The sequence below is a fragment of the Phaeoacremonium minimum genome (genome assembly GCF_000392275.1).
Source record: "Phaeoacremonium minimum UCRPA7 unplaced genomic scaffold PA7_03_scaffold_413, whole genome shotgun sequence".
NCBI classification, from domain to species: domain Eukaryota; kingdom Fungi; phylum Ascomycota; class Sordariomycetes; order Togniniales; family Togniniaceae; genus Phaeoacremonium; species Phaeoacremonium minimum.
In genome coordinates this window covers 152,455-165,885 of record NW_006921315.1, presented here as the reverse complement: position 1 = coordinate 165,885, position 13,431 = coordinate 152,455, and the positions used below count along the sequence as shown (strand labels likewise).

Genomic DNA, 13,431 nt, shown 5'->3' with positions numbered 1-13,431 from the left:
TGAAGAGACAATAATCCAAAACTGAGTAGATAAAGAATATACATACACTCGTGGAGATTGGGCATAATAGTTGACTCATTCCTCGACAATCTCAAAGGAAACTGATCATCTCCTCTTTGGCTTCAATGTCTTCTCCATGGGTTCTTGCTGTTCATCTTCAGCTTGAAATCGGCCACGAAGACAGTTTCAAAGAAGCCACCGGGAATTGAAGAGATGCATACCGTCCACCTAGCCAACTCAGAGAGAAAAGGCATCTTCACTGTATGGATCGACCATCCGTCATTTGCAAGGTAGCCCAAAGAAACAACAGACCAGGATGGAGATCTGACTGCCAGATTTTGAGACAAGACGCTCCCACTGGTAACGGTATGCAGTGCCTGTTGCCATTGTTAGCGTTTCGTTTAATCTTGCGCTGTTCAGGTACGGTATTGCAGTGCATTGTGGGCGTTGCAATGCCAGGCTGAATATATCAGCCTCCTAATTCTTGATGAAGAAAGGGATGACAAGACGTTGATGAGGCTGTCTTATCTGTGCCCAGGTGTAAGTCCCACAACGACCACCTTCCCCTATTGGTCCGTTTGCTCTTTCCTCTAGCACTTAGGTATCTAGGTAAGGCTTAGTGGAACCAATCAACCCACCACCCCTTTGGTGCTGCTTTAGGTACCGACCTACTTTTGTAGTAGTCCTGGTAGTCATGCATAGCATGAATCTTTGACTTTCGACAAAGAAATCCTCATTCATCCAATCATATATATCTCTCTTCTATGATCATGTTGCATCTATTCGGGAGTGATTTTAAATATCCTTCTCAGGCCCCCCGAAGTGAAGAGCGATCCTACAAGCAGTAAGTAAGTCACAGAGCCACCACGAAGTCTACCGGCCATCTGGATGCCAGCCAAGGCACTAGGCAGACACTGCTACCCCACTGTGTCACCCGCTGAAGATCGAACTGCTCTAGCTGCCGTGGCACCAGAACGCGTCTTCCCAAGGGGCTTAATTAGTTGCGCACGAAAAGCGCGTCTCACCACCCACCACATGCATGCCTTCGATCCGAGACTTGCCTGAAATTTCATTCCAACCGTCCAGTGCGCCGAACGCGCGACCCGCTACCTCGGATTGCATCACGCACGCACGCATGATCTGAGATACGATTTACCGCCCGAAACCGAAATTGCCTGATCGGGAAAGTTCGTCAAGGAGCAACGAGGCTCTCTTTCTCTCCGCCCATGGCTGGTGGTCAAGGCGTGAAGCGGCGGTCGCGCTCCGCCATCGAGAGCGACCACGAAGCCGATAACGTGCGCTTCGAGGGCCAACGCTCGTCCCCAGAGTCGTCCGATGGCGCAAAGCGCGTGCGCTTACGAGGCGGGCGAGCCACCGAGAGCGAGATGGACGAGGAGGAAGATGAAGATGTTGGTGGGGAGGAGGAGGAGGATGAGGATGATGAGGGAGAAGACCAGTTCCACTCGTTTGTAGACGACAGGAAACAAGAGCCTCAGACAAACGGAACCTCGGCCATGGATTTCCAGCCTGGTGCCATCGTCCGTGTGATGGTCGAGAACTTCGTGACATACGAACATGCAGAGTTCTTTCCGGGCCCGAATCTGAACATGGTCATCGGTCCCAACGGCACAGGCAAGAGTTCGCTCGTCTGCGCCATCTGCCTCGGCCTGGGTTACCACGCAAACGTTCTTGGCCGAGCGAGTTCCTTTGGCGAGTTCGTCAAGCACGGCAAGGACTCGGCGACCGTCGAGGTCGAGCTCCAGAAGCGGCCTAACGACCGGTCGAATTTCATCGTCCGACTGGTGGTCAAGCGCGAAGATAATACGCGGAAATTCTGGATGAATGGTAGGGAATGCACCCACAAGACGATTCATTCCCTCATGCGCGAGTTGAGGATTCAAATCGACAACCTCTGCCAGTTCCTTCCGCAGGACAAGGTGGCCGAATTTGCTGGTCTCAACTCTGTCGATCTCCTGACCAAGACACTCCAGGCGGCCGCACCAGAGAAGATGATGAGGTGGCAAAATGATCTGAAAGTCATGTATGCCGCTCAGAAGGAATCCCTGCAGCAGAGCGAAAAAGATGCTGAGCAACTGGCGCACTTGGAAATGCGCCAACAAGGACTCCAGGGTGATGTCGATAGGCTTCGAGAAAGGGAAGAGATCCAAAAGACAGTACAGGATTTGGAAGATGCCCGTGTTGCCGTTCAGTATAACGATGCGCGTAAGAGCTTCGCAGCTGCGAAAGAGCGCAAGAAGAACGCGCAGCTCAAACTTCGAGACTTGGAAAGGGAATCTGGCCCTTCACTGGAAGCTGTCAATCGCAAACAGGAGTACCAAGCTCAAGTACATACGGTGGTAGACGAACGGAAGAATGCGGTCAAAGAGGCAGAACGCGCCGCTGACAAGCTTCTATCCGATGTCGATAACCTGGATACCAAGCTCACAGAACTCGACAACAAGAGGGATGCTATCGTTAACGCGCTGAAAACGAAGAGGCAGGAGGTCCAAACCTCCAGGAAGAAAATCACACACCTCGAAGCCTCGCTCAAAAAGGACCACCAAGAGTTCAACCCAGCGGACTGGAATCGAAAGATTCGAGAGCAAGAGCATTTGCTTCGAGAGACTGAGTCGGAGCTTCGCGAGAACCAAACCGTACAACAGCAGGGAATCAAAGATCAAGGCCGGGCGAAGATGGAAGAGCTAAAACACATTGAGGCCGATATTCGAAATCTCGAATCCCAGCAGGGCCAGAAACTAAGTCAGCTCAGGAAAATCTCTCCTGATTGCGCCAGAGGCTGGGAATGGCTGCAGGAAAACACGGCACAGTTCGAGAAGGAGGTCTTCGGACCACCTATGCTCACTTGCTCGGTTAAGGACGAGCGGTATTCTAACCACATCCAATCGATGCTACAGAATGATGACTTCCTCTGTTTCACAGCCCAAACCAGGGAGGACCACAAGAAACTCAGCGGGCAGTTCTATGGAGCTATGGGGCTTTCTGTTACCATCCGCACATGCACCACTGATTTCGGTGCATTCCGGCCACCGTTGCCATCTGCAGAGCTCTCTGCGCTCGGGCTGAGCGGCTATGCCTTGGACTATCTGGATGGGCCAGAGCCCGTTCTTGCCATGCTTTGCGCAGAGAAGAAGATACACATGTCCGCGGTGTCCTTGAAGGATATCAGTGATGCCCAGTACGAGCGTATCGTCGCCGGCGAGGTCATTAATAGCTGGGCTGCCGGCAGCACGTCATACCGTGTTACCCGACGGAGAGAGTACGGTCCTGGTGCAACATCTACGAGAACTTCTGAGATCAAGCCAGGTAGATTCTGGGCCGACCAGCCGGTTGACATGGCCGAGAAGACCGAGCTTGAGCGACGGAAGATTGAAGCGTCCGGTGAAGTTGCAGAGCTCAAACAGGCTCTTGCAGATTTGAGAGAGAAGCACGAGGCTCTTGGAGCCACGCAGCTTGAAATCCGACAGAAACTGGTGAGCTGCTTTTCAGCACTTATTTAGAAGCCTTCTAACAATGTCTGTAGGATGATTTGAAGAAAGCCAAGAACGAGTTGCAGAAGGAACACAACCAGTGGCTAGCCATCCCGGACAAAATTGGTTTGTACCTTGTTTCCCAACCAACACCCACACCAAGCTGACCTTTTACAAGAAATGGAGAAGAAGAATCTTGAAAACAAGTTGGGGGAGATCCGAGAAGAACGTCAACGAGTTCGAGACATGGAGAACAAATGTGACGAAGTTGCCCTCGAGAAGGCCAGAGTAGCACTTCGACACAGGGAACAGTTAGACATCATCAAGGCAGCCCATCGAGACTTACTAGAGGCCCAAGTGCTCCTTATCGAGGCCAAATCGGACGTCGCGGGCCTCAAGGAGAGGAACGCAGACATCGTCAAGAAGCTCGAAGAGGAGGGCCGTGCAGTGGAACAGCTTGGCCGAGAGCTTGAGGAGTGCAAACTCAAGGCACGAGAACTGCTTGGCAAGATCGAGCAGTTGACCGATGACGCCCAAAGAAAGGAGGAGCTGTCAAGTATTGCACAAAACAAAACCGTAGAGGAGATGGATGAGTACATTGCAGCTGAGAAGGCGAAGCTAGAACTGATCCACGCCGCTGACCCGGGTGTTCTACGAGAATTTGAGAACCGGGCACAGCAGATCGACCGTCTCAGGAAACAGAAGGCGGAGAAGGAGCAGGAATTGGAGGGCATAGCAGACAAGATCAGAAGGATACGCGAGAGATGGGAGCCCATGCTTGACGGTCTTGTTTCCAAGATCAACGATGCCTTCAGCTACAACTTTGAGCAGATCAATTGTGCTGGCGAGGTCGGCGTGCACAAGGACGAAGACTTTGATAAGTGGGCTATCGAGATCAAAGTCAAGTTCAGGTATGCTACCACCCCCTATTTTTGCATCTCATCACCGACCAGGGCACTGACACATGACACACAGAGAGAACGAGACGCTGCAAAAGCTCGACCAGCACCGGCAGTCGGGCGGCGAGCGTGCAGTGTCGACCATCTTCTACCTCATGTCGCTGCAGTCGATGGCGCAGGCGCCGTTCCGCGTCGTCGACGAGATCAACCAGGGCATGGACCCGCGCAACGAGCGCATGGTGCACGAGCGCATGGTCGAGATCGCCTGCCGCGAGCACACCAGCCAGTACTTCCTCATCACGCCCAAGCTGCTGTCCGGCCTGCGCTACGACGAGCGCATGAAGGTCCTCTGCATCGCCAGCGGCCAGCACATGCCGCGCGAGGGCTCCAAGCTGGACTTTGCGCGGTGCGTCAAGATCCGGCGGAGGCTGACGGCCGTTGCTGGGGCGTGAGGGGAGTTGGCTTGTTCGGACAGACGTCATTCACGAAAGGGAGATTTTGGATTGTGAACTTTGTTTGCTTGGGACTCGGAGTTGCGGGACTGTAGGTGGCTGTATTGCTATGATTACCCTGTATGATTGAATGCTGTGATGACGAAAAAGGGGAAGATGCATGGTACCTCAGAAGGATGTATCACTGACGGCCTCGGACTTCATGGCCCAGCTAGCGAGCCAAGTTTCAAAGAAGCTTACCAGTATTATGCACGATGGATGTATATCCGGCTTCACATTCTGCCGCCTGAGTCAGGCCGGCCGATGCTGCCGTGAGGCCGGCGTGATAGATCGAGTAATACTAATCTCTGTTGCTGGCTGTTGTAGCAATCTCAGGGGCCGGACCATGCATTGTGACAAGGATGTGCTCGGGTGCCCAAAAGAAGGATACGCTTGTATCAGCTCAGCATTGAGAGTAGCCATCGCGAACAGTGATGTCAGTGAAGACAATCAATACCAATAGATTGAACCCTCAACCCTGAACCAGGAAAGATATTGATATCCCAGGGATAGTGAAGCGTAAGGAGGCGGCAACAGGGCGCCAGCCCCCATTGGGCAACCCCTGACAAACCGCCCGTCGACGATTTCTAATCAACACGACTTTCAATGTCCGGGGATCCGGCCACGATGAACAACACCATACCATGCCTTTGACGCCAACCGCAGAAGCGCATATTCCTCTCGGCCGGAGTTAAGACACGACGCCCTTCGGATTATTTTCTGTCTGGCTGGCTGGTTGAACTTGAATGGGCTGGGGAGTGCCTGGGCAGCCAAGCTACCTTGCCAACTTCACTCTCCACCTCGGAACCCGACCGACTTACAGGTGAAATAAACATGCATACATCCTCCAATACTGCACAAGCCCGCGTCTCCGCAGATAACGTGCGTGTACAGATCCTACACGTAACCTTCCCAAGACATGGCTCATAATGATTCGGCGTCGCGGCCTGCAGCAGCAGCAGCAGCAGCAAAGGAAGGAGTGGGAGACGAGACGAGGAGTAGGAGGCGCTACTCCGCTTCCGTCTCGCCGCCTCTATCCTCCTACCTGTACCTGTATAGACCTCCTCCCCCGATGAGTAAGACGGGTAGATCGGGACGAGCAGAATCAAAAATCCTACGCGCTCTCGTCTTGACCATCTTACTCTCCTCTGCTGCTGTGGGGAATGTAGTTGTAAGAGAAGTGTGCGCCTTATAGGGAAAAATAAGGGAAATACAATATCACGACCACATACATGTAGATGCTCTGGGGTTGTCATGTAAGTAAGCTTGCCTGTCAGCCCCGGATCAATAATCGACCTTCTCAAGCCAGCATAGCTTGTATGTGAGTATGTGTGTCAGTGATTAGGCAAGACAAAACGGGGGGAAATAAAGGAAGAACAATAAGCCTGGATGGTAAGCAATTAGAGCGGCCAAACTGGCCAGAAGTTTAGCATTTCCAACGTCCAAGTCGCCGCCTCTCATCAAGGCAAGGCAAGGCAAGGCAAGGCAATAAACAGGCTGCCGTATATCGGCGATAGCAAGCTCAGATAGCACCTTTCTCTCCTCAAGGGCGTGAAGTCAAGTGAAGGGCTCATGAAGCAGGGTTGGCGACAAAACAAAGCTGAGCAATGCATAGTAATCGAGACTGACTACCGAAGTGGAACGGCGGTGGCATCTTTTTGCGCTTTACGGAAGTCCGTGAGACGCAGATCCCTCCCTCTATAGCTCGACGTCACGAACTATGAATGATTAGTAGAGGAGAGCAAACAGACAAGCTCCTTCAGATACAGCAACACGAGTGGTTGGGGGGTGCATCATCTGTGAATAGCAACATCCACAGCCCAGAAGCGGTAACTGGTGGTTCTGTGGGGACACCTCACTTCCAAGTTCACCTCACTCACCCTCCAGCTGGTTGGACCGCCCAAACAAGCAACTGGGTCACGCACCGCTCACATGAACAGCGAACCGCACCAAAGCAGAGTATCAACATCATCGACAGCATCACCTGCCTGCCACCCATTTCCCATTTCCTAAATTATGATCGTGGTTGATTCCGTGGAACCGCCGCCATGGGATTCAGCGGACCTCAGCTCCGGCTTGGATGGGCCTTGGGTCTGGTCGTGCAGCTAACCAGCTAACCAGCAAGCAATGCAAGCATGAACCGCACTTCACGGCGGCTGATAGCGCAGCGTGAACGACACCGCCCAAAACCACAGTAACAAATGCACAGCAGCCCAACTTCACCGATGAAGCTGCGTTCACGCAGCACACCAGGGGGGAAAAGCTTCTCATGTCAGTCGCAGGACCAAAAATAAAGGAACTCCACCCACAGCCACCCAGACCCAAAAGCCTGATTCAGGGATTATCTCGAACCAAAATTAAGGCGGTGCTGCCCTGCCGGTTTGGTAAGGTAAGGTAGCTGGGTAGGTTGCCTCCGCGATAGGAGCGCAGCGCAGCGCAGCAGCAAAATGGCGGGGATGACTCACTCGGCGCGAATCCGGCGACGAGGAAACGCAAAACGCAACCCGCGATGGCACGCACACCAACAAAGAAGGCAGCCAGCACGACTCGTTGCCCCCGAATCCACAACAACCAGCGCTAGATGAACCGCCGCGAACGACCTGTAGCAGGCAGTCAAACACAAGCACGGTCTCGGTTTCGACTCAGGCATCAAAGAAGGCAGCCTCCTTTGGGTAAGGAACACGGTTAGTTAGCCAGCATTGAGCTGTGTCAGTCGCCGTTTGATCGCGAGCAAAGAGTGAGTGAGTATCCAGAAATCGCATCTGCGCATCGACAAGCAATCATCAAGTTTGTATGCATGTATGTATGCATGTATGTATGTATGTATGTATGTATGTATGTAGACGGAGACGAAGCTTAGATTAGATTAGATCCTCGATTTTCTGCAAGATATTCGATAATAGACAAGGCTGTTTGTTCTCTTGTGATCGTGATCAACCCGCAGAACTCCCTTCTCCTCAAGTCATCTTTCCAGAATGAAAGAGATAGGAAGAGGATACTGCGGTCTCATCAAAACCCCTTTCCGAGATCAAGTCCAAATCTCTCATCATCATCATCCCCAGAACATCTCTGTCACCAAGAATCTTGAACGTCATCGGATCTCTCTCTTATCTCTCTCATCTTATCAGGTGCCTAGGTCATTTTGAAACCGTCATCGGACTCCGAAAATAGGGTAGCTTTCTTGCTTGATTTGTAGCTTTGCTAGTCGAGCGTGTTCATTTGCGTCGGAGACCTGTTTCTGCTAGGTCTGGAAAGGTAGCAAATGTCTTTAAAGTAACTCCACGCCATGCATGCGTAGACAGAGAGTTGTAGAGCGCGCCCGTCTCTCTGGGCGGCGGTGGTTTGCCTCGTGCTTTACAACGAGGCGCCCATCACCACCACCCGGCGACCGAGCTGCCTCTGCTCTGCTGCCCGTGTGATCCATTTCCATTATCCCATATGCCTGAAGTTCCCCTTTCCCTGCGTCCAAATGACGGTTGAACTTTCAAGCCAGCCAAAATAACACCTTCCGATGTTTGAGCCAAATAGTCAACCAGTAAAAAACTAAGGCTTCTGTTCTCATCGTACATAGACAACGACACAACAACCACCGTCACCACCTGCTTCTCAAGACCACCTCTACTTCCACCTGTCATTCCAAAATGACCCGTCCCAATGCAAGGCAAGCACAAGCGCGCTTTTCGCTCCCTTCCCTGGCGCCATCTAAGTCATCTACCGAACTAGATGTCTACCAAGGTTGTGGTATCAAAAGCCCCTCCCCGCCGGTTTTGGACAAAGGAAAATGGTTTTAGAGCTATTGTAACAAGAGGTATTTGGTTTGTCATGAGCACCATCCAACAACCTTGGATGGTGCACAGTTGACTATATTAGGATCAAGTTGATGATGGTCACTAGTTCAGGATGCCCTCCCACATGCCAGGACCCCCAAGGCCACCCATAGCGGGATGGAGGGATGACATGTTGTACTGCTGAGATGCTTCGGTTGAGCAGCACATTCTCTTACGAGAGTCACGCAGAGATGCGCGAGAGCGAACCAGTGAATCAGTCCACGACGCCTCCATGGTAGGGTAAGAGCCATTCAACATGTCGCGAACGCAATCCTGTACGTTGCTATTGTCCATGGACACTGGCCGACTTCGCTTCGACCCTGCCTTGGCTGCCGAGACGGGTACCTGCATGGCAATGGAACGGTGGTAATTGTTGTGCAGTTCCTGGAGAGCGCGAGCAGCATCATTGTCTCTTGCAGTGTCGTCCATCTCATGGTCTCTCTTCGCCAAAGGAGTGTCCAGTGACATGTCACAAAACTCCTTGCCCACCGGGCCGGTGTAGGAGTCAGGCGAAGAGGTGATGCAATTCTCCTCGTAATCCTCTGGAACCGAGGCGATGGTTGTTCTCAGACTATACCTCTCACTGCAAAGCTTCGCATAGCGGCATCGCGCCTGAACATCCAGTTTGGTGGACGGCGCGCTGGCCAACGAGGAAGCAGAGGAGATTGAGGAAGAACGAGAGGTTCGGGATGTGTCCGAAACCATCGACTCGGGGGAGGACGCGGTCGAGATAGAATTGGCAAGTGACGAGCGACGTACGCAGAAATAGCTCTGAGGTGACGAGGTCATCGAAACAGGCCACTTATCCATGTTCTGCACAGCGTTTACATTGCCGGCCTGTGCCATGGCGAAGCCCATAGACGAGCCCTTGCCCAGCATGTACGACGCAGCACTCACGGCAGGAGTGCTGAATCCGCTGGTCTGAGGAGTCAAACGGGGTGTTGGCAAGAGTCCCAGACAAGGAGCCAGTCGGCCGGGAGTATATACAGAGGCGGGACTGGGCTCCATAATGTTGGGGGTGCCAAAGGATTTCGGTGTTGGTGTGACTTCGCTAGAGTCATAGCTGAATGTGCAAGGCTTCTCCTGGGCTGCTGCAAAAAGCGATCGAGGAGAGACAACAGATTTTTCCTGTACCAGAGCTTTTGTGGGGGTAGATGGAATTACCTCGTCCAAATTGTCCAAGTCAGGAGTCAGTCGTAGGACGATGTTCTTGAAGTCCTCACACTCGCGTTCAAACTTGAGCTGCGCGGCTCCGCCAGGTGATGGGGGTTGGGACGGCGTGTGCTTCATGACACAATCTGTCCAACGGTTGTACACCTCGTCGGTGATGTGCAGCTTCCAGTTGACCGCGAGCAGGAAAGCCATCTCATTTTGGTTGATCTCCTGGGTGTTAAGCCCAGAAATCTTACTCCAGGCGCGCGCAGAGTAGTTGCGATCTTGGAGATACTTGGATGCCAGGATCAGAGCCGCGAGGAACATGCGACGACCGCACTGAAGAACGCGACTCGCATGGCAGTCGTCAGGTTGTTCCATGGTGAAGTCATGATCCGGCACATGGGGCTTGATCAGTATCAAATAGTAGAGAGCAACTTGCAGTGTGGAGTAACTCGTGCGCGAGCGGCGCAGAGTCTCCTGGATGAAAGTGCGCAGGGGCAAAACGCCATTGCTGCCAGCCTCAGTGCGGCAAACCACCGAAGACGTGGGCCAGATAGCCTCGACGATCTGTGTGGAAGAATCTGAAGATTGGGGTGTTAAGTACGAGAGCATCGTCGCGGGTGTAAGACGTCACTGCTTACCAACGAGATTATCGACGAAGTTGACCTTTCGATCGGCTTGCCTAACAAGAGTAGGCGGACATCCAGACTTCGAAGTTCGTCTGGGATTTTGTCGTAGTTCTGCGGGAACTTCGACCTGAGATTGCTGTTGTTGTGTTTGCTGCTTAATCCAGGGGTTGGTGAGTTTTACAAGTGGCTCGCAGGAGACCTGATACGCCTGCGAAAGTGCTGGGCGTGTGTAGCAGTAGGATTCGCATGAGTCGGAGTCGGAGGTGGGGGCGGAAATTGATGTATCGTCGGAAGATTGTGAGGATGCGTCTGACCATACAGAAGCCGAGGAGGCTGATGCTGAGGTCGCTAGTGAGGAAGAGTAGGGTGCATTTCGGAGGGAAGTGATGAAGGCAGGCGAATCATATTCGCTGCACTGCATCTTGTTCTAAAGTGGGTAGAGGTGATTCCGTGGGGACACCTCCAGTCGCCGCCGAGCAAAGTCGACTCTGAGTAAACCGTTTAGTCTTGAACAATCGTGAACCTTATCGAGACGCGAGCTCTGCAGAACTCCTTGGCCAAGGAGTTGCAGAACTTATGATATTCGAGGAGGGTAGTAAGCTTTCTAGACGAGAGCGTCGAAAGCTGACTTTTCACGAACGATTAGACCGGAAGACAGAGCTGAGGCGGCGACTGGAGTGATTATAATGTTTTTCGCAAAATGCATCGTTGGCAAATGCTTCGCTGGTTTGGAGCGGAGATTTGGTGTTTCTATGGAAAGCTAGACGCGTGATGACATCTAGCAGACCATATGAGCGGAGAGTTTCTTGAAGGTGGACCGAGGGGCTGTCGAAGAGAGTGTAGGAGGGGAGATTATGCGCAGACGAGCCCTATGCAGGTACGATGCGACTGGGACTCTCCGATGTGGCTGAAGGGACGGGAGGCTCTTTTATGGAAGAGGACTCTTTGGGGTGGAGGCGCGGGTTTGACGCAGCTCCAGGTGGAAGGTCAGAATGAGTAACTCTAAAACGTGTCGTTAGGGGCGAGGGTCTAGGCAAAGGAGTGTGAATGAGTGAGAGAGTGAGTGTGAGTGCGAGTGTGTAAGTGGTGACCGATGACTGGACGACGAGGACAACGGTTTGAAGCGCGGCGGCGAAAAAGAGAGTGACCCAGGTGACGATGACCCCTTCCGTCTATTGTAGGTATACGGATGGATGGCCAGGGCCATGGGCGAGGTATTGTGGGTATGGGGGATGTCGATGACTCTTTCCGGAGCGATGTGCTATGGTCTGGTGGCGAAGGCGTAACCGACTATTGCCGCTGGGATCTTGCGGGCCTGCTGGGCTCTGGGCTCTAGGCTCTAGCTTGGGCTGCTGGGCTTAGGCTGTTGTCGTTGGTGCCTTTGTGGTGCGGTGCGTAGTGCGGTGCTGGGGGGAGGAGGGAAGGAGGGAGAGTGGAGGAAGGAGCCCGAAAACGGACTGGGGCCAGGTGGCTCCAACTGGCAATTACGACGGAGGCGGGTGATGAGCCAACATACCTGGGACTAGTACCGGGTGACCTGGCGAGAGTATGACACAGCGTCTGGCCGACTGACGGAAGCCTGACTGGATGGGATGGATGGATAGGGACCCTGCAAATGAATCTCTTAGCTTCTCGTTCTCGTTCTTCTTGTTCCTCTTGCTCTTTGCTCGTCTGTCCCCGAGTATTTTCGGTCGTTTTCCCTTTGTCATTTGTGTTGGATCTGTGGTGGTGGATAGAGACGGCGAAATGACGGTGCCTGGTGAACTGAAATGAACTGAAAGCGTCCGGATCAGGTGTGCATTTCGTCGCTTCTTTCACCCCCAAAAAAACCCAACACTCCAAACTCTGGGAAAACACGGGACTGGCTGGCTTTGCCGCTGCTGCTGCTGCTGTTGTTTTTGCGCTGCAGAGGGATGGATGGGGGCCAAGAGGGGTGGCTAACTTTTTTGTTGTCTTTTGATTTTCGAGGCGGGTGAGCGCAGAATGAGTCTTTTCCGTTGGGGAGAGAGACTGAATGTATCGATCGTATTCTCGTTGTTTATTCGATTGGGCGTGTTGGGTCTTGGGAAGCGGTTCGCGTTCTTTGTCGCAGGTGCAAGTGAATGCCGCACGAGAAAGAAGGAGCCTGCTAGACAGGACACACACACACAAACACACTGGGGGGTGGAAGTGGTGGAAGGGGGGGGGTTCAAGAAAACCAAATAAAGAGGAGGACGAAGGTGAAGTAGACAGTTGGATGGGTAGATAAGATCAATAGGCTGGTAGCCGTGAAAATAATTAAATGATGTGAAAGGAAAATCAGCACATAAGGCGATTTCACAAGCAGACTACGAAGAGTCGCTCTGAATCTCTCAAACGGTGTAATCGAACATTGCTGCTGCTTGTTCGAGTGGCAGGAGAAAGAAAGAGAGAGGGGAGGCCAGAAAGCGCAGCAGTCTACGAGGGTCGGTGGCAGTTTTAGATAATTGGCGATGGATTTGCGCTTGCTTTGGCTAACGTTAACTATGGCTCTGGCTCCCGTCTGGCTTTTGCTCTGCACACACCACCCAGAGACCAGAGAGACAGAGACAAAGACAGCGTGCAGGGCAGGGCAGGGTGGAGTGAGTGGTGCAGGCGTGCAGGCTTGCAGACAGCAGGTACCCTGGTACTCTCCTGGTGTGTGCTGGTGTGTGTGAGCGCGGTACATGCGATGCGATGCGAGACTGGGAGACTGGGAGCTGGGGAGGGGAGGGGAGGAGAGGGGGACTGGGGACTGGCTTGGTCTCTGGTGACGGCTGCCCGTCGAGCCACTCGGTTTCGCAGGGGGAGGGCTCGGAGGGGACTGCAGAAGCCGGACACCTGGCAGAATTGGCAGGCTGCTTATTGGCTGCATGTGGCCCCGCCAATCCACCCAGAATCTCCACTCTGCGGCCTCTACCCCTGTCTAGCGCCCAAGCCAGTCC

At 53.0% G+C, this 13,431-nt stretch overlaps 2 protein-coding genes across 2 annotated transcripts; one reads left to right on the top strand and one right to left on the bottom strand.

The window, feature by feature from the left end:
• Nucleotides 1–1,226: 1,226 nt before the first annotated feature.
• Nucleotides 1,227–4,839, top strand: UCRPA7_5412 (putative structural maintenance of chromosome complex subunit protein; the record flags this gene model as incomplete). Its single annotated transcript, XM_007917959.1, has 4 exons — nt 1,227–3,491; nt 3,542–3,614; nt 3,667–4,399; nt 4,464–4,839. The coding sequence occupies 4 exons, from the start codon at nt 1,227–1,229 to the stop codon at nt 4,837–4,839; spliced, it is 3,447 nt and encodes a 1,148-aa protein (XP_007916150.1).
• Nucleotides 4,840–8,768: 3,929 nt separating this feature from the next.
• Nucleotides 8,769–10,472, bottom strand: UCRPA7_5411 (putative g1 s-specific cyclin pcl5 protein; the record flags this gene model as incomplete). Its single annotated transcript, XM_007917958.1, has 1 exon — nt 8,769–10,472. The coding sequence occupies one exon, from the start codon at nt 10,470–10,472 to the stop codon at nt 8,769–8,771; it is 1,704 nt and encodes a 567-aa protein (XP_007916149.1).
• Between the last annotated feature and the right edge of the window lie 2,959 nt (nt 10,473–13,431).